At 42.4% G+C, this 19,938-nt stretch overlaps 2 protein-coding genes across 3 annotated transcripts in view; one reads left to right on the top strand and one right to left on the bottom strand.

Annotated features, from left to right (window-relative positions):
- The first annotated feature begins 165 nt into the window (after positions 1 to 165).
- On the top strand, positions 166 to 17,921 carry LOC116395868 (cohesin subunit SA-2). The gene is made up of 32 exons (XM_031870048.1): positions 166 to 359; positions 833 to 922; positions 2,089 to 2,176; positions 3,604 to 3,768; positions 4,068 to 4,164; positions 4,531 to 4,607; positions 4,695 to 4,766; positions 5,804 to 6,008; positions 6,872 to 7,023; positions 7,104 to 7,177; positions 7,271 to 7,394; positions 7,537 to 7,635; positions 7,881 to 7,960; positions 8,054 to 8,161; positions 8,241 to 8,361; positions 8,441 to 8,558; positions 9,060 to 9,163; positions 10,458 to 10,550; positions 10,636 to 10,722; positions 10,960 to 11,160; positions 11,472 to 11,554; positions 11,650 to 11,737; positions 11,826 to 11,906; positions 12,667 to 12,759; positions 12,861 to 13,035; positions 15,055 to 15,191; positions 15,749 to 15,850; positions 15,933 to 16,087; positions 16,180 to 16,308; positions 16,383 to 16,573; positions 16,662 to 16,737; positions 16,821 to 17,921. Exons 2-32 carry the CDS (start codon positions 879 to 881, stop codon positions 16,954 to 16,956), a joined length of 3,555 nt encoding a protein of 1,184 aa, XP_031725908.1. The 5' UTR covers positions 166 to 359; positions 833 to 878; the 3' UTR covers positions 16,957 to 17,921.
- Positions 17,922 to 18,067: 146 nt separating this feature from the next.
- Positions 18,068 to 19,938, bottom strand: part of ppp2r3b (protein phosphatase 2, regulatory subunit B'', beta) — a 35,493-nt gene continuing 33,622 nt past the window's right edge. For both annotated transcript variants that reach the window (XM_031870050.1, XM_031870051.1), the window contains one exon: positions 18,068 to 19,172. In XM_031870050.1, coding sequence (XP_031725910.1) covers positions 19,037 to 19,172 — 136 coding nt within the window. In that variant the 3' untranslated portion in view covers positions 18,068 to 19,036. The remainder of the gene's footprint in view (positions 19,173 to 19,938) is intronic.

Genomic DNA, 19,938 nt, shown 5'->3' with positions numbered 1-19,938 from the left:
GATTGCTGTCTACAGATTACCTCATGTCTTACGCGCCCTACAGATGTTTGTTTACAGTTCTGAGGTATGCAGGAAAACCAAACCGGACAGACCCTTCTGTCTGTGACAGCCGCCGGGGGAGGGACTAAAATGTGAGTGACGCTTTTGAATAACCAATTGCATACGTTCGATTTGGTTCGCCAGCCAATCAAGATGCGGCTAGGCTGTCCGGCAGCTTGACTATGAGAGCTGGGGGGAAAACAAGGAGGATATTCGTGGTGGAAAACGTTTTTTTTTTTGTATTTATTAAATGTGATAGCCTTCGGATTTAAAATAAGATATCAATGAACATTAAGGCAGGATGAATCAATGTGAAGACGGTGAGTTAAACAAGTTTAGGACAGGCGACTGACCTGTGTGTTTACCTGTCAGTCATCTTTGTCACAACGTAAACACACCTTAGGGTAATTCAGGGACTTGTAACGGACGTTTTCAGCTTTTAGAAAACAACACGTGTCGGCTGGCAGAGTCGCAGCATAGCAGCGTTTTGTATGTCAGTTGTCTCTGAAAGCCTGAAGGGGCCACAAGCATCTGCTCTGCCGGAGTGTCCATGAGCAGCCCTTTCAAATCCCCTCTGACAGCTCCTCCCTGTGGAGGGGGCATACATTCATGCATCGGCCCTAAAGCCCCCCCTGCAACACCCCTCTAACTGGAGATTATTGGCAACCTCCTCTCTCTCTCTATACAGATGTAGGGTCAATGTTGATCAAGTATCCATGTTGTTTTTCTGTTGCACAAACTATTTGAACTACCTTCTTTATTTGAACCTTCCTTCATTACACTGTACTTCCAGATGCAGAGACGCACACCTGAGCCCCGTGTTGAGATCTGAGGAGGAGATGATACCAGATCCCACCGCTGCATCCAGGGCCACAGAGCAGAAGTAAGATCAAGATAAACATTTATTGATTCCCAGACGGGGGCAATTCTGTTGTAACAGCAGCACAAAGACAGCAACAGTACAGATAACTAGAGAAAAAAAGACAAAAATAATGTAAGAGCGTATAATAAACTAAATTAATAATAGAATAAGAAAATAGAATAGAAAAACCCATACAAGCACAAGAACAGATGGAGACAAAATGTGCAGAGTGAAGTGAGAGTGGAATGGTTACGCCTGATGTGTGTGTCCTTGACAGTGGTGGAAGAAGTACTCAGATCCTTTACCTCAGTAAAACTGGCAACACCACAGTGTAATAAAATAAGATAATCCTTTACAGGATTACAGTGGCATAATGGATCGTGCAAACAAGTATTATAAATATATAAATAAGTAATAAACAGGAAACATGATTGCATTTTTTTTTTTAATGCACACAATTTGTACACGCAAGTTATTATCATGTGCTATAAGATAAAAAACATTGGCTTTATTGTTCTGAGTAAAAATGACCTCCAATCAGCAACATAACTGAAAACACCTGTGTCTGTGGGCCCTTTAATCTATAACCATGCTTATCATATTTAATAAGTTGATGTTTCGTTTGTAAAATCAAAGTAACTATAGCAGCTGTATAAATGTAATGGAGTAAAAGGTACAATATTTCCCTCTGAAATGTAGCAGAGTAAAAGTATATATTGACCTATAATTAATATACTTAAGTAAAGCACAAGTACCTCAGTATTGTATTTGTGTACACTACTTGAGCACATGTTCTTAGTTACTTCTTAGTCCTTGAATACCAATCATAGACTGTATATAAGAAGTGGACGTAGCATACTCCGCTCTATGGTCTATTTGACTCTTAATGGACCATCATTTATTAAATGAACATCATGCTGTATTGAAGAAGACTTGAAACTAGAGATTGAGACCATAAACTCATGTTTACAATGTTTACAGAGGGAATAAATCAAGTGAGAAGTAGAGTCATTTTCACATGGACTTCTATACAATCTCACTTTTACAAACCAGAGGAGTCAATATAGAGAGAAAGCAGGTTTTAAGACACTTCCGCATTGGCTTCACTCGGCAGAACCGGAGGTTGCCGCCTGATGCCAATTTGATTTTCCAGTCTTGTAATCTAATTTAATGTTTTCACTTCCCAGTAAGAACTCTCACGATGAGGCGAACTCCTCCAGGGCTGTCAATCAATCGGAGGACGAGTCGGGGAATGAGAACATACAGAAGAGCGTGGTAGGTGTTTTTCTGTTCATCATTTAGCATGCAGGTTCTAAAGGCCTGATAGCAACTGTTCACAAGAGGAGTAGTATTAGAAGAGCGCTATGATGATACCAGGAAAGGACACATTAGTTAAAAACCACAGGTGTAAATAATAGGGATGCACCGATCCGACCTTTTCAGTCCCGATAGCGATACATGGTCTTTGGGTATCGGCCGATACAGAGTGCTGATTTAATATCACTGTGTGGAAGAGACTGGGATCATTCTCCTATAGGTAAAGGCAACATCTGACTTGACTTAAACATTGCTTTTCTAACTTTCTAAACCACAATGCAACAGATAAATACATAGATATTAATGTACTTATTTGTTATTTATAATAATGGTATCCCGATACCAGATCGACCAATTGTCACCGATACCCGATCCAGCTGTTTGAGGTGGGTATCGGACCGATATACGATATCACTAACTATATTGGTGCATCTCTTGTAAATAAGATAATGAAAGATGGCTGGATTCCATTCTGGTGTGCCTGCTCACTGTCACACTGTCACGAGTTACTGGGACACCTGAATAGAAGAGAGCCAGTAGGCTTGGTGCAGTTTCTTTCTCTATTTTTCATACCTTCCTGACATTTTACCAGGATATACGCTACATAAAGTCATTCTACCATACATGACACTGTCTAGCCTACAGGGCTGTGTGTCTAATATGCAACAAGCCTACTTTACTTTAAATACTTAAATATTTATGGCACATAGAATAATGAATAGATAGGAAATGTACGCCCACTTATTGCTGCAGCGGTTACCTACAGAGATGATATGCAGGTGGTGGTGATAGACTGACTGAATCAAATCATTTGGCTAATAAACTTTTGTATCGTACCTTCAGGATACCCTGATATATCGTAATACCTTGATACCGTGCCGTGGTTGATGTTATGAGTATAAGAGATAACACCTGTGCTTTTCCTACTAGTTGATTGGATATTTAAAGTAAAGAAACAATAAGTTAATTGGCAACTTTTTTGATTAATGATTTCACTCATTTTTAAAGAAAAAATGCCAAATGTGAGGATTTGCTGCTTTTCTTTGTCAGATATAATCGTAAAGTGAATATCTTTGAGTTTTGGTCATTTGAGGACCCTGGGAAGTTATAATGAGCTTTGTTCAATATTTTCTGACATTTTACAGACAAATCACTTATTTGTGTAATTTCGAAAATAATTCGCAGATTAATTCATCATAAAATAATCATTCCCAATTGCTCCCAATCTCTCATTGCTTTGTGTCCAACTGACTCTCATGAATTTGCACCTTGAATCCTCGAGGTACTTCAGTGTTTACTCGGAATTTGTCATTTAGAAATTTGTATTTGGCCTGTTAAGGATGCAGCACGCTGGTTATTAAAAACTCATATATTTAAACCCGCAGAGACGAAGAAAGAGACCACACGAGGGCTCCGAGAATGTCAAGCGCAAAAGGGCCAAAGCCAGTCGCAGCAGTGTTGGCGGAGCAGGAGGCAGCTGCCGCAAACGGAGACATGTGGAGGCCGTCACCCTGTTCGAGGTGCTCACCATGGGCAGGAGTGCCATGCAGGTGAGGCCAGCTCACCCTTAATTTGAAAGCCAAAAGTGTTTTTGTATTTTTCTCAGAAGTAGTGCGAGAGACGTGCACAGAACACATGCGTTCACCTTTGAGTTCTAATAAAAAAGTTCTCGTTCTGTTGGTAGGTTTACATGCACATTAATATTCCAGTTATAGTCTAACTGATGAGCACTTGCAAAAAAGACAAAAGAATGAGCCCATTTCCTTATTATAAAAACACCTGAATATACTAGCTGGGATATATACAAGAAGTAAACACACTAATTGACTCTTGTGTAATGTCTGAGCAGTCGGTGATTGATGATTGGATCGAGGCTTACGGGACGGACAGAGACTCTTCTCTCCTCGACCTCATCAGCTTCTTCATCCAATGCTGCGGTTGCAAAGGCAAGCAGACGACACACACACACACACACGCGCCCGCACACACACTCACGCATTCCTACATTGTCAACAGTGGACTATCGGCTACTCCAACCGAGTGGGGACCTTTGTTTCTGGTCATTTTGAAAAATACAAAAATAGGACAAAACAAATCTTTTTTTAAGGTCTTTTTTTCAGAATGTTACAGCAAATTTCTTTTTTTTATTACTATATTTTTTAAAGAAGTTGCCAAGAGCGAATTTGCAGTCTTGCAATATCGACCTATCAAAGACACACACACACACACACACACACACACACACACACACACACACAGACACAGACACACAGAACATACACAATCAGACGTTTCTCTCACGTGTCTCCCAGGTGTGGTCACAGCAGAGATGTGTCAGAGCAAAGAGGACAGTGAAGTCATGAGCAAGATGGTGGAGGAGCTGGATGAGGTAAGAGGTCTTCAATCTTAGCTTCTTCCAGTGTCTTTATCAAATTTAACACTTTGTACTGAATCCGTATGACTGTGCTTGTTTCAGGTTGCCGGTCTGCAGTACAAGAAGTTCCTGGCCTTTCCCTGGATCCTCACAGTCACGTGGCCCATGGACACAGTCAGTAGTACCTCCCTGCTTAATGGATTTGTCCTGACATTTGCATCTTTTTTTGCCTTCATGCCCAACTATTTCTTCAGTCAGGTTTATAACAGTGATCAACATGTCAGTTAATTGCATTAATTATATTGGTGTTCTATCTTTTTACCTGGAATCCCTATTAGCTACTACCAAAGTAGAAACTACTCTTCCTGGGGTCGGTAGTAAAACCACTACATCACAATGTAAAAACAAATAAATTATTTAATCAAAATCTAAAGTTAAAAATGAAACAAAAAACAAAAACAAACAACTGAAACGCTACAACAAAAACCAATAAATCAACAACAATAAAACCACTAATAACAATAATAACAACAAATGACAATTAGTCAAAAATTGAAACAAAAAAAACTAAAGAAAAACATGCAAACTACAAAATTTATAATCAACAACAGGCAGCACCATTAAAAAAACAGCGTATTCAGCTTCCGAAATATGAATAAACCAAAAAAGTTCTTCATTAAGACCACATGGTCAGATATTATGTTGCAAAATGTGTTGTATTTGATACAAATAATATGACTCAAAATCGCTCCATCATTCACATGTTATCTATTCCCTTCATAGCAGTAATTTGAGACAATGGACACTAAGCGGGTTAAAGGTACCGTGATGAAATCAGGGCCTTTTACAATCATGCGTTTACCGTGTTAACACTACTTAATGCTGCTGTATTCTTCCTATCTGTTTGTTTCTTCACTGTGTACACCGTAGCACTGAAGGGACACAATTTCTCTCCCCTGTTCAGTACTTCATATGGAGAGCAATTCTCCCTTGACCTTTGAGGATGACCAACTTCTTTCTTTCTTTGCTTCTAACTGAACTGATATCCAATTGGTTTAAGCTCCAGAGTGATCCCTGACCCGTCCCAACATACTCCTTCACCTCAGGAAAGTAAAGATGCCAAATATCTAAGTGACTCTCTTCTCTAACCTTCAAGTAGTTGCTGCCCTTCAGAGTGTGTTCTCTCCGCTTCCTTTCCCCCCTCTCTGCAGGACAGTGTGGAGTATCCTCTGATACAACCCGGACCGTACGGCCGCTGGTTCCACTCTGAGTTCTGCGACTTTGTGTCGGTGCTTGTGGCTCGGTGTCAGCACAGCGTCATATTTGACAGTTACCTGATGAACACCCTCATCTCTCTGCTCACCGAGCTGTCGGACTCCTATGTGCGGGCTTTCAGACACACCTGCACGCTAGCAGGTAAGGAGTAGAAAGCACACACGGGTTGGGTTAGCCCAGTATGAGAGCGGCTCCCTCCTAAAAATCTGGGTGCAGGGACAAAGGCAACAACACCCATGAGAAAAAGATAAGAAAACTGAATAAAGGGAGACAAAAGGGGGGGAAAAAGGGGTGGACTCCATTAACTCTCCCTTGTTGCCTCCATCCAGGGCTACACCAAAGCCCTTATTATATATAGATTAATTTACCTATTCCTTTTTACTTATTATTGTATTACATTTTTCCCTTTTTAAAATTATTATTACATTTACCTTTATCTATCCTGACCATTACTGTTATTATTGTTAGTGATGATGGTGAAGATGATAATAATAATAATAGTAATATTATTATCATTATTGTATGTATTATTTATTTAATAAACTTACTTATCAATGTTATTATAGTTAACATTTATTTATTTATTTATTTAATTTATCTATTTATTTATTCATTCATAGATTGATTATTCATTTGTCTCTCTTCTCTTCCTCCTTCTCATCAAACATTCCTGTACATACCTGTGGTCACAGCTATTCACATACAGGAATATATGACACACTCACACAACACTTTGATATATACGTACACAAGCACTTACAATGCTCCCAGTCACAAAAGCAACCAAAAATCTTTACCATATTCGAATTATAACATCTGTTTCGTACGTCTTATGTTAATGTCTGTATATTTTGTGTTACAACTTTAGTCTGTATAATTTGTTTAACAAAAATCTAGATTAAAAAAAGAGAAGCAGATACAGATACAGATACAGATACATAAACACAATCAATAAACGAATCTCTGCTTTCTCTTTGGTTTGTATTTGTGACATCCCTTGTAAGCGGTGAAGCTACTGAGCTCTCTGGCGGCCGCGGCTCTGAGCCTGAGCGTCGGCATTGAAAACAGTCAGAAACTGTACCAGGTACAGAAGACGAAGACGATGAGACAGAGAAGCCCCCCGCAACAGGAGAGAATACAGAGGAAGATCGCAGAGGTAAGACCGGCGTCACTCAGTGTCTATCTGAAGGTATTTATCTTTGCTCCGTAAGTAATGTCTGACTCGTACCCTTCAAGCTGCGGGAGAAGAGGGCGGAGATAGAGACCATGATGGACGACATCTTCAAAGGAATTTTTCTGAAAAGATATCGGTAAGTGTTTCTCTGACACTGTTGGTTTCACAGTGCATACAATTCAGTTTAGAGCTGATTGTTGTGTGTGTGTGTGTGTGTGTGCCTGTGCAGCGATGTGCTTCCAGAAATCCGCTCCATGTGTATGGAGGAGTTGGGTTTGTGGATGAAGCTCTACAGTTCCGCATTTCTCAACGACAGCTACCTCAAGTACATGGGCTGGATGATGCACGACAAGGTAAACGACAGCAAACACGTGATGTAGCGTAATGCGTCGTAACGCAAAGATTACACAGATATAGTCTGGATATTTTTGTGAAAAACAAAATCTTTCAGAATGTAGACAGACTGCTGTGAAACCATGCGTATCATGGTTTCAGGTACCAGATGTGCGTCTCAAGTGTGTGTTAGGCCTCCAGGGTTTGTATGGCGATCCTCCGCTCCTCCCTAAACTGGACCTGTTCACCACCCGCTTCAAGGTAAACAATCCTGCTTAAAGTTGCATTCATGGATTATGACCACTAGGGGCAGAAAAAACATAAACATCAAATTCATTATCAACAGTTACATAAAGTTGTAGGGAGAACGTGTCCTATTTACACAAATATTTCTAGAAAACAGCCTTTTCACATTTCACAGAGTTGATTCAATGTTACCTTCCAAAATATGATGAATGCACGTTCAGACCGCCACGTTTGTAGAAGTGCTCATGTTTGTTCTCCAGGACCGGATGATCTCCATGACCCTGGATAAGGACAATGAAGTGGCAGTGCAGACCATGAAACTGCTGCTTCTCATCTCCAAGTGAGCCGCTGGCCTTTCTCATCGTTTTCCAAACAATTCCACCATGCTTTCCTGCTATATGTCTCAGCATCAAACCACCTCTTGACTCCTCAGAACGTCCGATGATGCGCTCAGTCCAGAGGACTACAAGCACCTGCTCCAGTTCGTCTACTCGTCGCAGCGCCCTCTTGCTGCCGCCGCGGGGGAGCTGCTCTTCGCACGGTGCGTTCATCTCCATCACTTGGAAAAATACCTCATTTAATTAGTGTTGTTCTGAACATGGCTGGCCTGTCTCTGTTAGGCTTCTCAACACCGAAGTCCCTGCGTCTGATACCCAGGGTGAAATGAATGAGGAGGAGGCACATGAACGACAAACATCCGCCAGACTGAGGGCTCTGCTGCTCTTCCACCAGGAGTCTGAGGTGATTCGATTTGAGCCTCCTGTTTGAGTTCAGGACAATGGACCATGGAATGGACTAACTAGTCTCTCTTGTCTTTCAGCTGCAGAAGCATGTGGTGTACCTAGTGGACAGTCTGTGGGACTGTGGTGGAGCCCTGCTGAAGGACTGGCCCACACTCGCGTCCATACTGCTGCAGGACCCCTCCTCACACAGTCCAGGTGAGTGTGACGCGTATGTCCATGTATTCGTAGGCAGACGTGTCCTTAAAATTCTTAGACCACCAGAGGATCAGTTCGACTGACGATTTCGTTGATTTGGAATTTGCAATTTACTGACTTTTTGTGCTTGTTTTGTCTCCATGTATGTTTTAGCACGTCTGTAGGCCACAGTACTTCTACATGTTAAACAATATGTCTTTTTTTAAATTTAGTTCAATTGTAATCTGTTAAAGGGATTCAGAGCTTGGTCTGCCTTAATTTCTACATTCATGAATTATGGTTTCATATTTTATTTGATTGTTTATTGAAAGCATTTTCTTTAGGGTTTGTCTCCGCCTCTAACAGCCTCATGTACTTTGTTTGCAGTAATGTATATTTCCGCCATAGACATGGTGATAGACATTCTCAATTCACCTTTAGGGGGAAGTCACATGCCTTAAGTCTACAGCGGTCATCGTGTTGTGTGTGTGCGTGCGTGCATGCGTGCGTGCGTGCGTGCAGGTCTTACCCGGGCTGATCAAGTGGTGCTCGTAGAGATCCTGGTAGCTTCGGTGCGTCAGGCCTCAGAGGGACCAGCGCTGGCAGGAAGGAGTGGAGCCAAGAAGGTCAGTGGGAGGTCCATCCTCAGTTATGAGCAGAGAAGTATCAAGATATTTTACCTGAATAACAGTACCAATACAACAATGTAAGAGTACTCCACTACAAGTAAAAGTCCTGCATTTAAAATCCTACTTAAGTAAAAGTATCATCTGCTAAATTAACTATAAGTATCAAAAGCAAATGTACTCATTCAGCAGAAAAATGGCCCTTCTAACAGACCTATTCAATAATATTTAACATTATGTTGTCAATACTAATGCAACATTGCTTTCCTTTAGCTGCTTATGATACAGTCTCAATGTAATCCTGATGCCTCTATATGACCTTCATAAGTAAACGAGACCATCAGCATGAAGATTGGCTAATTCTGTACAGTTATTCTTCACGCTTGTCATCTGTGCCACCGGGTCGGATTCAAATAAAACCATGCAGGTTCACCAGAAACTCCTTCAGCTCAGATTTGTGCGGGTCTCTGGCAGCCACAGCGTCTCCGCTGGGGGCCAACACTGACACCACGCTGCTAGAGACCCAGGCTGTATTGCGTGGCCCGCTGGAGGGAAGGGAGACTGGACTGAGCGGGGCAGACTGTCAGACCCCTGCTGCAGTAACATTAGAGGTTTTCTTAAGGGAATGTAGTGCTCGGAAACACTTTGTCCAGAGGGAGCTCTAAAATCAACACAAAATGAAAGCTCCTCATGGTAGCTTTAACTACTTTACATACAGTTAGGTAGTTTCATCCAGTGGTTCCCAATCTAGGGGTGGGCTCCCTCCTATGGGTCACAAAATAAATCTGAGGGGTCATGAGATGATTAATGGGGTAGAAAAGAAGAAAAACCAAAGTTCTGCTTTACAAATTTGTCCCTTTGGACTCTTCTTAAATATTTGCGTTTTTTGTGAAATAATTGATCTTTTTTTTTCAATGGAACTATCTGAAAAGTTTAGAGGGGAAACGACTAACAACTCACGAACCAAAAAGATTAGAAACCACTGGTCGAATGTGAAACACTTTTTTGTATTTTCTAATCTTATACGTTTATTTTCTGATGTAAAATCTTAAGCAACTAGTAACTAAAGCTGTTACAAATGTAGTGGAGTAGAAAGTAGCAGAAAATGGACAAACTACAAGTTCCCCAAACGTATACTTATGTACAGTATAGTTTCTTCCCACCGTTTGTTCGGCAGTTCTGGTGACACATGAGTCACTTATGAATCGAAAGCATCGCTTTAAATCTGGAGTGAAACACGTTGAACATGTTTGGTCATGCTTTAATAAACCAGTCTGTGTCTTTAATGTTTCAGGTCATGAGTGCCAGGGAAAAGAAGATCCAGATCGATGACTGTACCAAGCTCACTGATCATCTCCTCGTGGTGCTTCCTAAATTACTGTCCAAGGTATTTATTTATTCCACATTTATTCCACATTCTCTTTGCTGCACAGTTATATTCTGGGCTTTATATTGTGATAATGTTTGTGCAGTTTTCAGGCAGCTATGACACCATTGCCTCCCTGATGATGATCCCTCAGTACTTCCTCCCCGAGTGTCCCGAGGCCGACAACACACAGGTCTGCATCGATGGACGCAAACAACACCATGAAGCCTTCAATGAGATATGAATGTGGTGACACAGTTCCCTCATCTTTTAATTGCCACTATAAACACTGGAGCCACGAAATACAACTTAAATGTGACAGTTTAATTCAGAAATTATTAAAACTATTTGCCTTGCTTGTCACTACTACCTGCTGGGTGCAGTCCCACATGTTACAGTTTCTCTGCGTTGTCTCCGTGCTCTTCGTCAGGCAGCATCCGGCCTGATGGCAGAGATGGGAGCGGCTTTAGACCACCACTCTGGCCCCGCCCTTCTGGAGGTGGCAGCCCGCACGTACCTCAGTCTGTGTGGGGGGGAGGCGTCCTGGTGCTCCGTGGCCCGGGTCGCCAGAGACTCCCTGGTCTGCTGCTGGGTGGACCACCTGACAGCTCTGCTTGGGGACTCGCTCCAGGTGAGGAGCACCGTTACACTGCAGGGCCAGTAGCATGTTGACGTATGTATGCGTGTGTTTTGGACTTTCTCTTAGTTTTTCCACACGAAAACGTGATGAAAAACTGCAAACTTTGACTTCTTCAGGCCTCTTAAGGCTGCGTTCACACTGCAGGCAAAAGTGGTCCAAATCAGTTTTTTGTTTTTCTATAACCGTATGAACAGCACAAATCAACTAGTGGACATTCCTTTATTCTAAGAGGTGCCGAACATCCATATATGCAAAGAATAAACTTTACTCCACACAATGACTTTAGTATTTCTCCGTTGCAGGGTGAGAGTCCGCGTTTCTCTGCTGACGAGGAGAAAACTGCAGAAATTTTAGCCACGCTGAAGAAACTCAGAGCTTTCCACAAGTAAGATTTCAGAGCCGATCGAGCCTGCAGTCTCCCCGCCCACGATGTGTGTTTACTGGCTATTCAATATCTTGTTTCTCCTCGTGTTTTGTCAGCTGTCACGACCTCCAGGAGTGGAACCTGTTTGGGCTGTTGTCTCCCCTCCTGTCGGCAGAGAGCGGAGCAGGAGGAGCCCCGCCTGAGGTACCAACACCTCCTCTTTAAAATCCAGTTTATTCCCCGTCTTCCTGTTTCTAAGTGTCTCTTCCTCTCTCCACCTCTTTGTCTGAAGGTGCTGCTGGAGGTGCTGCAGTGTCTGTCTTACTGCATGCTCTGGTCCCTCAACACCAGTGGTGGAACTTTAACCTCCAGAGTGAGTAGCATCCACTGTACTTTGAACTAGAATGAGTATATAAAGATGTAGAAATAAGACAATAAGGGATTTCCATTAGTCCCAACTAAATATTTGCAGAAATCTCTCATAACCTCTGCGGGATTGATTAGTTGACAGAAATGAATCAGCAGCTATATTGATAATTGATTTATCATTTGACTCGGTCGGAAAAAATCCAAGAAATTTTAAGATGTCACCTCGGGCTCTGAGAACTAGCGATGGGCTTTTTTTGAGCAAATCGCCGACTCGTCGATTAGGGATTTGTTGACTAATCGGTCGAGATCTCTTTTGTCAGTTAGTCTTCATCTATGCTTTTTTCATGCTGAATGACTTGCTTCCAAGAAATGTATGAGCACATCTCTGGTGAACAATAGATTTAAAGTGGTGAGACTCACTCTTACAGATCTGTCGGTTAAATAAACTAATCCATGAGTCGACAAAGTGTTAGTCGAATAAGAGCTTCTTTGGTCGAGGACAGCCCTACATTTGTTTGTCCAAACAATGTATCTGATCACTAAAATAATGGAGGAAAAAAGAGGCATATGAGTATCGATGTGTAGTGTCTAGAGAGGCCCATTGTAAGTGACATTAAGTGACATTATTCTGCACAGTCTTAGCCTCCCTGTTCCCCTCTAGAAAGCTTGTGCATTAACTAAATGTACATGTGCGCTATTTGTCACTTATCAGTATGTGTGTGTGTGTGTGTGTGTGTGTGTGTGTGTGTGTGTGTGTGTTTTAGGAGAACGCTGTGTCCCAGAGACTCCAGCTGCGTCTCTTCTGTGAGAGGGGTAATCACTGTCTGTCCCACTCCGACCACAGCGTGCAGCAGCAGGTAAACTCATGTCTCCATCAATAATAGCACCATTTACTCTCTTGGTTTTCCTTTTCCTCAACTGTTTATAACCTCCTCTCTTTATTGTTTTTGTACGTCAGGCTTTCCTGGGTGTGTGTGACGTCCTGACGGCTCACTCCTACCAGCTACAGGTGTGGGATCCCTCCTCCTTCGGTCCTCTGCTCTACACACCCAGCCCCAAACTGCAGAGGGCGCTGTTGACCTTCGTCTGCGCGCATGTCTTCCTCGTACCGGACTGTGACGGCCAGAGCGCTGGTGAGATGTGAATCAGTTTTTGTCAGCCGCTTAACCCTCCTGGTAATGTTTGTCTTTGTATTGCTTGAGTCTGATGTTGCAGATTGGTGTTCAGGTTTGACACAAGAAGGCTGTTATTTGCCACTGAATTTGTTAATGAGGGAAAAGGAGTTGATGTGATTGATAGAATTTTCAACAAGTTGATTCAACTTTTTTTTTTTGTGTGTGTCGAAAAACCATATCAAACACAAACTCTGTTTATGTTCCGGGTATCTTTAAGAATAACTTATTTTTCATATTTAGCATTTATCTTTACTTGAGCATGATTTTAAAAACAAATTGGGGTACTTTGACAGCGGACAGTGAAGAGGTGACAAAAAACAGGGGGGGGGTCAAAGTAACAATACAACAATTAAAAGAAATACTGCAAGTAAAGGTGCTGCTGTACCTAAGTACTCACTATGAGTAGAAACGTCCCCAGTGATAGACTTTACTGTTGTAGCTGGGTGAGGTCAGTCTAGTTTTAACTGTATAAAGTATAAAGGTATTTTATAACGGGGCAGGAAAATAAGAGAAAATAAAAGGTATTAAATACTCTGATCGTTGCATCTTTTTTGTGAAGTAATCGATCATTTGACCTCTTAACGGTTCAAATGAAACCACGTGAGAAGTTTACAGGGGACATGTGTTTTTGGTGGAACTGCTACCGTCTCATGGACATCAGAAAGCCTGCTTTTGGTAAAGAGCCACATAGGGCCAAAAAAGTTTGGAAGCCACTGGCTTCATTTCTTAACAATACTACATATTATATAAGATTATGATATACTTTTCTTTCATTTTAAATCTCAATCTGAAAAGTAGACTCATAGCTGCAGCTGATAAATAAACGGTAGAAGTAGAAAGTAGCATGAAATAGAAACTACAGGAGGAAATGACCAGCTCTGCTGAGCGGCTAAGATGTTTAACTGTTGAAGATGAGTGTGTTGACCTGCGTGTTTTTTTTTGGTGACCTTTGCACTCAAACACACGGCCAGGAGTACCTGGGCCGTGTGGGTGCATTGCAGTATTTAACACAGCAGATGGCGCCCTCACTCTGTCCCTAGCTCTTTTCTTCAGTGTAGCGGTGGTAAAAAACCCAACAGCCATGCAGATATTAAATGCACAGCCACACACTCGGCTTAATAACTCACCGCAGAGCTTCCCGCCGACCGTAAATTAAGTCTGATTTCCAACCCGACCTGACCACTGACCCTGTTAACATCCTCGGGACTGAAACTGGCTGCACTAATTTCTGCAAGAGCGCGTTAAGACTTTGTCGTGCAAAGAAATGCAGTTTGTAAAGTCGATGACTTTTACGGGTATGTTCCCGCCCGTTCTAATAAAATGAGAAAAACAAGATTGACGTGTTGGAAACACGTAACTGTTTTCTTTGTAAAGTCCTGCAGGTAAACGAGTTAATCCGCTCCTGGCTGACTGTAACTAAAACATTGCATTATCTCTACAATAGCTTCTGCTTCCAGAGGCATATTGCAAATCCAAATATGGGATCGTCCGGAGGAGGCAATAGCGCTTTCCTGGTGGGAATCTCTTAAACGTTCAACCAAATACAATACAGGATTATTGGTTTTTGAACATGCAATAAAAGAGCTATTGTTTTATTGGATTTGCCTGGTAACGGTTATGTTATATAGACAGTGTTTTCTATTAGCCGCTGGATCAGAGATCACTCGGAGGGCAAGGGCGCTGACTTAAATCATAAAATCAGGGGCAATCTCTTTCCGTGAGAAAATTCCATTAACTCCGGCTCACCTCTGAGCCCATTTTATTAGCCTTGTGAAAGATTGAAGCCACATGGTGTCACAACCATAACTCCAGCCTCATGTTATCTTTGATTTCCACCTGCTAAAGCCATCGTCCTCAAACTAACTGCGGCGCTCCGCTTTGTTCTTTTTTTTTTCTCCTCTGGTATATGATTTCTGACGATTAATCACTCGCTTTCGCGTCCAACCGCGTTGCGTCGACTCCGTCTGGCTCGCCCAGTCGGTGAAGACTCTGAAGTGGAGAGGCTGGAGGAGCTTCACAGACGGAGAAATCTGCTCGCGGCCTTCTGCAAACTGATCGTGCACAGGGTGCTGGAGATGAGCATGGCAGCCGAGGTCTTCATGTACTACATGAAGGTAAAGGTGGAATAGTCGGGCATTTTTTGGGGGGGGGGTGGTTATGTGTATTATCTCTCCCGTCAAAATTAGGAGAGAAGATTGATACTCCCTCTCCATGACTGTGGGGTAAATATACAAATAACGGCCAGCAGCCAGTTAGCTTAGCTTAGCATAAAGTTTGGAAACGGGGGAATGGCTAGCCTGGCTCCGTCTAAAAGAAACTAAATCTGTCCACCAGCAAAATCACAAAGAAAGTTGTGGTTTTATGACCACTACTTTTTAAACAAACAAGATATAACGTCATCATTTGTGAGCTTTTGAGGTCCAGGTAGATGTTTTTTGTTACTTTTGGAAAGAGCCAGGCTAGCTGTTTCGAGTCTTTATGCTAAGCTAAGCTATCTGGCTGCTAGCTACGTCTTTCTATTTAATGCACAGACATCTGGAGAGTGTTATCAATCTTCTCATCGAACTCTGAGCAAGAAAGTGCATTTCCCAAAATCCTAAGTTATTTGAACATGTATTAAGTGAACGCTAGCGTGTGCTACAGAAGGTAATTTCGCCCTCTTTGTCCCCAGTACCACAACGACTTCGGAGACATCATCAAGGAGACGATGTACAGGACGAGACAGATGGATAAGATGGACAGCGCTCGCACACTGGTGCTGTGTTTGCAGCAGGTGCAGTTGCCTCGCACACATCTTGAAATATAAGCTGCCCACCGCTAGCTGCTGACGCGTGTTTTTGTCCTTTTGTCCTCAGCTGTTCGTCCGTCTGAAGCAAGAGCAGGAGAGCGGCGGTGGCAGGGCTCACCCGGGGGTCCAGACCTTCACCAACATCAAGGAGCTTGCCCGGCGCTTCGCCCTCACCTTCGGGGACCTCATCAAGTTCCGCAAGTGCGTCGTCGTGATCCACAGGTCGGCTCTCGTTCGTCGTTACTTGGATTTGTTTTTGCAAATTTTGTTGTTCTTAAAGTTTTCGTGTCTTCTTTGTCTGTTAATATGTGCAGGAACGGCATCGAGTTTGTGTTCCAGGAGTTCAGTCAGACCCCGGACGCCCCCACGCCGCCGTACCTCTCCTACCTGACCATCCTCGGCGAGTTCTCCAGCAAACTCCTCAAACCGGACAAGAAAATAGTGTGAGTGAGAGTTACAAACATTGTTTTTTATTTTTAAACTTTGTTTTCTGAAAGTCTCGTTCTTGTCTGGGCAGGTTCTCCTACCTGCAGAAGCACACTGCGGAGCACATCGTTGACCTCAAGGAGGAGTGCTGGCAGCCACTCGTCTACTACCGCGCGTCGCTGCTGGCTGTGGCTGAAGGGGAAGACGCCGTGTCGTACATGAGCTCCGACAGGAAGCCCTACCTGCCCGGTCGCTCTCCCTTCTCCAAACAAAAACTAGAAGGTGCGACACCTGACAAAACGAAATCAAGCACAGAATTTAAAAAAGTAACCGCCGCTTCATGTGTGTGGTTTTATTTTTAATTTTTTAGGAAGCAAGTTCCCCTGCCCGTTCAGCCCCGTCGACTCCAAAGTCAGCAAAGGTCACAGGTCAAGCTTCAGTCCAAGGTGAACGACTCCTTCATTTTATAAAGCAGCTCTACAGCACATCTCCACCTGGCTCATACTAATAACTCACCCGCCTCCTTCAGCCACCAGAAAAAGACGACCGACGCGGATCCCTTCTCCGTCCCCGCTGACCCTCCTGCGAAGAGGCTGAACTGCGAGGAATCCGTCCTCAGCACCGGACACGAGTCGGAGGACGACACCGTGGACGTTGAACTGTAACAGTTAGGAGGCCGGAGGAGAATCTGGTGCTTCTGTCTAGACGACGAGAGAACCACACTGGACCTCACAAACTTCTTTTTGTGTCATCTTTGTAATGATGTTCAAACATACCAGCGTCCATTTGTTTTCTACAATACTGTTAATACAGTTTTAAAATGCAGTATTTTATATCTTAAAGGATAAGTCTGCGATATTCTCTATATTTCTTAATGTCAACAAATCCCATGAAAAGACCAAAACCAGCAAGAATGTATCCTATTATTACCTGTGCCTGATACATCTTATTCTTCTGTGCCATAAACTTCCAACTGTTGCTTGGAAAGTATTAAAAACACATCATAGTTTCACTGGGGGGGACGTTATCCTACAGTACAATGAACATGGGAACTGTAGTTTACTTTGAATCAATGCCACATTCACCGCCCTGCTGCTGCAAATACAGACTAGAGCACCAAATATGTATTAATCCACGGCAGAAAATAGTGCCCAACAAATGCACTTTTACTCCCGTTTGAGTAATATTTGCTAAAAAACTAAAGTGTCACTTGTTTTAGCAAATTACTGAGTATATAAAATAATATATCTACATATTTCTGATCAGTGTTAAAAGATTTGACGTTTTCATGGGATTTGTAAACAGAGAAACATATGGAATATCTTTATCATTGAAATAATGTCGGACTCGAGTATATTTTATTCACAGACCAGTCTCATTTGAGGACCACGTGTTTGTGTAAAGCTTTTCTCCATATTCACTTCTATATTGTACTTGAGTGTTACATTCTTTTACGTTTAGATCCCACTCAGTTCCAATATTTGTCAATTTGTCTTTTAGAATTTCTGCTTTATTGTCCTGCCTGCCACTTTATTATTGTTCCTCATAGGATATGGTTGAGTTAAAGTTTGCCAAAAACTACTTATGTACTTTTGTAAATTAATTTAAATTAAAAAAACAGTCCAAACTATTCGATTTTGCCAACCTGTAATATATATATTTTTCATCATCTTTACGTTTTTTCACTGCATTTTAATATCCGTGTGTTTCTTGTTTTCAGTGAACATATCAAAACCAGTTTTTACGAGACGGATGAAATCAAACTGCACAGTTTTCTTTACTCTTCCATTAACCAAGGCTTTATTAATAATTTAAAGAAAAGCATTTTAAAATTGGTTCCTTTTGTCCTGTCAAAAGTACATTCAAATTAAGTACTTGATAACATAGAAAAAAAAGAATTTGTCTAAAACATTTTCCCAAATCATTTACAACACGGCAAACACCAAATAAATATTTACAGTTATTTATAAATCCATCTCTAATAACTTAATAATAAACCCATCTCACACATACAGTAAATCTATCATAATGAGTACAGACCTGTACAATATACAGTGTGTGTGTGTGTGTGTGTGTGTGGCAGTCTGAGCTGTGTGTGTGCAGCAGGCTCAACGGTGGCTTGTTTGGCATTTACACTTAACTTCTCATTTCAACAAACAACTATGAATGAATTTTACAGTGTATAGAAACCTCTTCCGTTAGGATCACTGGAATGTAACATTAGCCAATGACTTCAGATGATCATGAGTTTAAAAACCTGAATCTACTTTGCTTCTGTCCAACAATCCAGGGAGCTCCGCTGTGGGAACACTCATGTGATTACACGGCACGGATGTTCAGATGAAATAATGCTCGCCCCCACATTTACACAAAGCGTTACCTGCACAAACACTACTTCTCCTGCGGTAACGTTGTGGGGATGGAGCGCCGGTCTGCTCGTGACATCATGAAGTCCTCTGTGGAGACTTCTTTAAGTGTGGCGGGTGAGAATAAATCATCTGGTAAGGACCCCGTTCTGCTCAGACAACTTCACATTTCCTCTGAGCCAAATGTGTGACACTGTGTCCATCTGACCCCACCAGTGCTCTGACAGCTCTTTGTGTTCACTCCCTTTTTACTGTCCTGTTACTGGAAACCGGGAGGGGGGGGGGGGGAAGAGAGAGTCATCCACCGACGCTGCCGGTTGAGCCGTGTTTCTGGGAGCGAGCGGCAGGCGTGTGAGAGAAACGCCGCGGGGAGAGAGGGTCATTCAAAGTCCTCTTCGTACTCGTATTCGTCGAGTTCCAGTTTGCAGTGTGGACTGGGGATCTGGAAGAAGTGTCTCTTCAGACCCAGCTCGGTGGAGATGTGCTGCCCTAAAGGGCTCAAAGGGTTGTCGTACCTACACAGACACACGGAGGTCAAAGGTCATTCAAACAGTCGATGTGCTACAGGAACAGAAATAGATCGACATTTGGGAAATGTGCATATTCATTGTTATACTGGGAGTTGGAGAAGATCAATACAAACAAACAATGGAACCACCAGCAGCTGGTTAGCTTAGCACAAAGACTGGAAACGGAGGAGAACAGCTAGCCTGACTTTGCTTCGACTAGTACATTTAAAAACCTGCTGATTAACAAACCAAAGTGTGAAAACAAAGCATCAGTCGGCTGCTAACCCCCGTGAAACAACAACCTGTCGTGTTTACACTCTGCTTTTAATATGGATTACTCAAACAGTATATAACGGGTTCACTGGTGAGCTATAGAGGAGCTGATTAGTTGATTTTCTCACAAAGCATGGCTAGCTCTTTTCCCTGTTTCCAGTGTCTGCGCTGAGCTAAGCTAACTAGCCCAGGCGGTAGCTTTATTTTTTATTATACAAAGTATGAGAGTGGTGTCGATCTCTTTCCTCCGACTCTTGGCAACGAAGCAAAAAAAGCAAGTCCCCAAATTGTCAAACTATTCCTTTAAAGAGAGGTTTCCAACTGGAGCGTACAAAGGAGCAACACATAAAGGCGTGGACAGAAAAGGAAAAGATAACAACAGAAACCATCTGGTTCAAAAACAGACTCCCAGCTCTAAGACGTGGCCACATACACATGTACTTTCTGACAAAACAACTATCTGCTGTCAACGGTGGGCTCAGATTTGGGGGGGGGGGGG

The sequence above is a fragment of the Anarrhichthys ocellatus genome, unplaced genomic scaffold (genome assembly GCF_004355925.1).
Source record: "Anarrhichthys ocellatus isolate YVR2014 unplaced genomic scaffold, GSC_Weel_1.0 scaffold51, whole genome shotgun sequence".
In the NCBI taxonomy this organism is placed as follows: Eukaryota; Metazoa; Chordata; class Actinopteri; order Perciformes; family Anarhichadidae; genus Anarrhichthys; species Anarrhichthys ocellatus.
Note: the sequence above shows the minus strand (reverse complement) of the source record. Positions and strands in the feature narration are given on the sequence as shown.